The sequence below is a fragment of the Hordeum vulgare genome, chromosome 4H (genome assembly GCF_904849725.1).
Source record: "Hordeum vulgare subsp. vulgare chromosome 4H, MorexV3_pseudomolecules_assembly, whole genome shotgun sequence".
NCBI lineage: Eukaryota > Viridiplantae > Streptophyta > Magnoliopsida > Poales > Poaceae > Hordeum > Hordeum vulgare.
Genome location: NC_058521.1, coordinates 26,865,130 through 26,871,249, shown reverse-complemented (window position 1 = coordinate 26,871,249; position 6,120 = coordinate 26,865,130). Strand labels below are relative to the sequence as shown.

General features: G+C 44.1%; 1 protein-coding gene across 2 annotated transcripts; it reads right to left on the bottom strand.

Annotated features, from left to right (window-relative positions):
* On the bottom strand, positions 1 to 5,087 carry LOC123447666 (serine carboxypeptidase-like 7). Of its 2 annotated transcripts, XM_045124293.1 has the most exons (14): positions 4,796 to 5,085; positions 4,523 to 4,668; positions 4,370 to 4,446; positions 4,116 to 4,238; positions 1,930 to 2,032; positions 1,741 to 1,778; positions 1,512 to 1,613; positions 1,323 to 1,403; positions 1,090 to 1,242; positions 914 to 985; positions 691 to 809; positions 497 to 610; positions 332 to 377; positions 1 to 238 (listed from the first exon to the last, which is right to left on the bottom strand). In XM_045124293.1, the coding sequence occupies exons 1-14, from the start codon at positions 5,065 to 5,067 to the stop codon at positions 155 to 157; spliced, it is 1,530 nt and encodes a 509-aa protein (XP_044980228.1). In that variant the 5' UTR covers positions 5,068 to 5,085; the 3' UTR covers positions 1 to 154. The 2 variants fall into 2 exon arrangements, with proteins under 2 accessions (XP_044980228.1, XP_044980227.1); XM_045124292.1 differs by having other exon boundaries at positions 54 to 238; positions 332 to 610; positions 4,796 to 5,087.
* Between the last annotated feature and the right edge of the window lie 1,033 nt (positions 5,088 to 6,120).

Below are 6,120 nucleotides of genomic sequence, written 5' to 3'. Positions count from 1 at the left end.
TTTCTATAAATAAGCCCATCTTACCCTTTGTTATGAAGGAGTATCATCCAATCTCAACCGTTAATGTGTTAGGAGGGTCTATTAAAGGGGAAGTGACAAATTAAATATACAAGGACTTGTGTTAAGAGAGATAAAAAATTGTGCGGTAAAAACATCAAAGTGGCTCGTTGTCAAGCCACCTTCGGGCCATGGCAAAGCTTTCTTCAGGTTGGTACTCCGGAGCAGTATGACCACCACCCTGCACAACCAAGCGATTATGAGCTCTATTACAGCTACGACAGAACAGTTTTACGGACAGAAACAAATGATGTAAAGAGGAATACATGATCACCTTTACGGTTGCGAATGTCAAATTGTTTGCATATGCGATGGTAAATCTAGCAAAATAGAAACGGTATGTTGCTCGTCAGAAAAGATAATGGATATGTCACGAAGACGAAGCTCTTTTTTTGCATATGCTTGAGTCAAAAAAAAAATGGGAGTCCGATGAAATAACCCTGCTGCCTGGCCGTCGAGATGCCATGCCCTCCAGTCATCGATGATAGAGAAGTTCAAGGATCTTATCCATGCCTGCGTGCTGAGCTGGGGCACCTCGAGATCATGGTCTCCACTGCGCTCACAAAGAAGCAAAATGTTGGTTATAAGGTCTAGAAGAAACGGTTACCAGAAAGCTTGCGTTGATGCTCTCACCTGTACACGAGTACACGGTAACCTCTCATGGTGAGGCTGAGATGGTACGGTATGCTGCTTGGCATGTCCTGTGTGTAGGGGACTTCCCTTTTGCATCTTATCCACTCATCAATTGTTCCCTATTGCCGAATTCATTTTTGTCAATATTGTTTTCAGTGATGATCAGACGATACTGCTTCTAGGCTACTAATATTTTAAACCCAAGGTCTAGATGAATATATACCTCCTTGATTCCGAGAGCATTTCTAGTCATCTTGTTGTTCATCCAAAAGTATGCCAGGTAGTAACCGTATGTCTGTAGTTTTGAAAGTAATTCGAGATAAGTTTTGAATGAGAATAGTCTCACAGCCATAAGATGCTGTAATCAAACTGACACTTCAGGGACAACGAAAGACTAACAAAACAATCGACGGTTGGTCGACCAGGCGCTTCATTTGGCTCGATTGATTCTTCGAGCAGAAATTTTCTTTTTATAGCATCTTCTATTGGCTTTGGTGTGGCGACGACACATTTTTTGTACAAGACGTGTGCATCTGCGATTTCAGAAATGAGCTGCAGCAAAAGGGATGCTTCATTAGCCGATGCTGACAATAGCATAAGTTCACAACAAAAGGTGAGCACATGAATCTTACACTGTTTACAGTTTGTAGCACCTCAGCACACAGTTGATTTGCGGGGGTTACATAGTTTCCTTTGCAGTTCTTCATTGCAGCCTTCCAGGAAGAAAAGGAAAACATGCTACAAATTCTTTAGGTCCACACACAACAACAACAAAAATAATTGTCGACCTTTTTTGTCAAAGTGAATGAATATGGAATTACCTCATATATTTGGTCAGAAATTATCCCAAAGCCATGAGCACCTTGAACTTGGAAATTTTTATCGAACTTTGGGTCTGTTATAGGATTGCCGATCAGGTAGCCCTGGAAATAATTGCATTAACACAAGAAAGAACGAGAAAAAGCATGGCGATCCTACACTCTTTGCCCTCCTTTAGCCATTGCAAGAATATATAACAAATGTTTGAAGGCTAGCTAGAGAATAGCTTGCCTTGAGATTGATGAGAGGCTGCTCCCTTTTTTGAAATCCTGGAGCATAGTAGAAGCAAATTAAAAGAGTGCTTTGGAAATGTATTTGCTTTTCTAGTCTCTTTGGCACAATTTGCCTTGCTGCTTTACAAACCTTGTAGAGAAGTGGTGTCATTAGGGATTATGTAGAGTGTTGGGAAGGGAAAATTACCTTCTGAAATGTATGTTGCAATAAGTGGAATCACCTTTCCAGCGTATGAATCTCCCCCAAGGTAGAAAGGATTTGGAAGGTACCGTGGGTGATCAGTGAACCACTGCATACACAAATCAGGCATTGAGAGGTCAGTAATCAACCCACGATTCTCTTCCGCGTACATATATAAGGCCATTTTTAACGGATCCCCCCTCTCCCTCGCGACGCCGCCCACCCCTACAAATTCGCCGGCACGAATTCTGTCGGCCCCGCTGCTATCTCGTTGCCTTCGTTGCCCCTCGCCGTCCTTTTGCCCGACGTCTAGCCCCTTCGGCCGCGTCGCCGTTGCCGGAATCAAGGTGAAACGCTGCCGGCAAGGCCATTGTTGATCCGCTGAATTGCTTCCTTGCTTCTTCTTTTTCTGTTGGCCACAGCATCTCATCTAGCTTGCACACCACTGCATGTCACTCTCTCTTGTCGCTGCCGGCCTGTTTGGTATCAACGACACCGGCCGGCTGGTGCACCTCCACCGCATCGCAAATGTTCGATGAATTGCCTAGATGAGGTTTTCTGTTCGTTTCTTTGTGAACCGAGCTGTTTGGATTGAAACTAGCCGTTTTGCATTGTAGATGGAGATGTTGAGGGAAATGGCCTTGGAGGACTCATCGTCATCCGAAGAGGAAGAAGACACTCATCGTTGTAGGCATGATTTTCAATGATGATATTCGACGGCCGAGGACAGGACCACAGTTTGGCCGTGTACACATTAACCGTGATAGATCAGAGGGTCATGCCAAGATCATGAGTGACTACTTTGACCCAAATCTAGACTATCCCGAGAAGTACTTTTACCGGCGTTTTCGTATGCACACAAGTATTTTTCTGACCATTGCAAAAGTTGTTGAGAGATATAATGGCTGGTTCAAGCTCTGGAGAAATGCATGTGGAGATAAGTGCGAGCCCTCTGATGAAGTGCATTGTAGCTGTTCGAGTCTTGACATATGGGTGTTCGGCTGATTCAATTGATGACTACGTCCGCATTAGTGAAGACACAATCTTGGAGGTTGTTCGAAGGCTCACTAAAGCAGTGATCACTGTCTTTGACCTGGAGTACTTGAGAGCACCAACCGAGGAAGACACCTAGAGACTGATGACTGAATGAAGCAAGAGGATGGCCTGGGATGCTTGGATCACTTGATTGTATGCATTGAAGATGAGAAAATTATCATGTAGGGTGGAAGGGTCGGTACAAAGGCCACATGAATAATCCAACAATCATTCTTGAGACAACTGCATCACATGATCTCTGGGTATTGCATTCATTCTTTGGTATGCCTGGCTCTTACAATGATTTGAATGTGTTGTCAAGATCACCATTGCTTTCTAGGCTTATTACGGGTGAAGCTCATGCTTGCAACTGCTCGGTCAATGGACACAACTACTCGATAGGTTACTAACTTGCGGATGGCATCTATCCACAATGGGCCACCTTGGTCAAAGCAATTTAACGCCCAAAGGTAACAAAACATTCACTTTGCCCAATGTCAAGAAACTGCTAGAGAAGATGTTGAGAGAGTCTTCGGTGTGCTTCAGAAGCACTTTGCAATTGTTCGTGGCCCTGCCGAGTATTGTAACTCCACTGTTCTATGGTGGATCACGACTTGTTGCATCATATTGTATAAAATGATCATTTAAGACGAGAGGGATATGCCTAAGAAGTTTTGCTACATCATCAAAGACGAGAGGGACATTCCTTGAGGAGCATCGAACCGTCAAGCTCATGCTCAGCTCGAACAAAATCATTGTTGAGCATCACTGGCAACGTCTTACCGAGTCCTAATTGTTCTATCACATGCTATCTGTTACATTTGAACCATTCGGCATGTTTAAATTTAAATAATTTGGATTGTAACTTTGAATTCGGTTTGTAAATTATATTCATGATTTGTTTAAACATTCAAATTTATGTTTAATTTCTATATGTGTACTAAGATATAGTTGCAATTTACACTAGAATTAGAAAGTTTTTTAAAAAAAAATACTCCTTTAAGTATAGGAAGTCGGCTAGAACGATCAAAACTTAATGAAGTAATTATATTCTACTAAGGTTCTACTTCACCGGATACTCTATTATTTTTAGGAAATCAGTTAGAAATGGCCTAAGTACTGAATTAGTCACAGGACATTGGGAATGCTCTCGTCACCTTATTGAGGAATGTTTGGAGTTGCAGAGACGACGAGTAATCTCCGACGTCGCAGCCCTTGGGGTCACGAGCATACGAGAAGCCCGAGCAGACGGGCGAATCCAGGAAGATGATGCTCGCCATCTGATGATCGTCGTCGTCAGTCAACGTAAAAACTCTCAAAAATATACTAGTAAATGAGGAAGTGAGTAAGAGAAACACGCTGAGCAGTCAGCGTCATGGATGATGAGCGTCGATTAATCGATTTCACCTACCTTGGTCCATGACAGCGGGTTATGTACCAGGTGCGGCAAACCGCCGGTGTACGGCGCCAGCACATATTTTACGGGACCTGCGGTGCAAGACGACGATGGGTCAATTCGCAGTGGAAAGCCGGACCGGCCGCGAGCTGCAAGAGGCGGACTGACCAACTTCGAAGGCGAAGCCGCTGAAGCCCGAGCAGCGAGGCCCGCCGGTGAGCCACAGGATGACGGGGTCCGTGCCGGGGCTCCGCTCCGACTCGGCGAAGTAGTAGAAGAGCTCCGCCCCGGTCTCCTCCTCCACGCCCACGTACCTGCAACTCCAGCCATGAGAAACTCTCTCGCGCCCAGTTCAAGATCGTCGAACAAACAACGACGCGGTAGAGCGCGGTGGGTGTAACACTGCACACCATGCATATGCCAAATTGCCAATACGCTCACCCGGTTTCCAGGTAGAAGGGGAGAGGGCCGTCGAATCCTGGCAGGTGGGTGACCACCGTCGACGCCGACGCCGACGCCGAGCGCGAGAGCAGCAGCAGGAGGAGGAGGCCGGGAACGAGATGCAGCACCACCAACAGCCAGTGGTGGCGTCGCCCGGCGGCAGGCGTCCCGAGAAGCTTGACGGGCAGCATATCGTTGTTCTTTCTTTCTTGGTAGCTTTTTCGTGTGCTAGCTTGTAGTTGCAGGCACAACTCCAGCACTGCTGCTCGCATCGATTTTATGTCACGGGACGGAGGAAGTACTGTAGTACATAGTATAGATTAGGCTGGTTGTAATGGGTAGTACTCCATTCCATCTGTTCCTAAATATAAGTCTTTTAGAGGTTTTACTAAATGACTACATACGGATGTATATAGACATATTTTAAAGTGTTGATTCACTTATTTTACTTTGTATGTAGACCCTTAGTAAAATATCTTAAAAGATTTATATTTAGAAACGGAGGAAGTATTATATACTAGTATCATGCATATGATACTAGTCTATAATACCATATCCATAATGCATAGTATCATATGTTACTATCATAGTATAGTTAATTTATTGTCATGCAAGACACATAGTAGCACATTATTTAATATGATACGGTATCATGATATAATACTCAATCCTTTCTTTTTTCATTTAATTCTATGCCACCTCATCGAAATTGTCTAGTTAACATGCATGATGATACTTGGGCAGCCTTACTGTGATTTTGAAGTGACTTAGACCTGATTCAGGTAACGATGGACGTGTGATTGACGGATCACCTACTCACTTATTGTTTTGTCATGTCACAAGAGAAATGTACGGCGTGGAACATGTTGTCACCAAGAAAGCATGCATGATTGGGGTTCCCGTCGAGATCCAAGCTTGGAACAGCCCCAAACATTATACTGTAGATAATTGAACGTACGAAATCGGCTGAAATCTGCGTACATGCATCTTTTCTACCCCCTCCGTAGTCCGTAGGGGACTCGAGGATGGCGTGCAGACAAGTATATCTCTCTCTCACTTTTTTATGCAGTCATGTTCCACGGATGCTTAAGATAGTGCAAAAATGCATATTGTCAGCTTTAGGGTCCAAATGGCATGAGTTGAATAGACATACGTATCTGTCAGCGTGCGAGGCGCGCATGTATAACAAAACCTATTACTCCCTCCATTCTTAAATATATGTTTTTATAGATGTTTTACTAGGGCTACATACCGAACAAAATGATTGAATCTACATTGTTATAATAAATTTAAGGCACACCGTCGATCATTCGAGGACCAAGCAA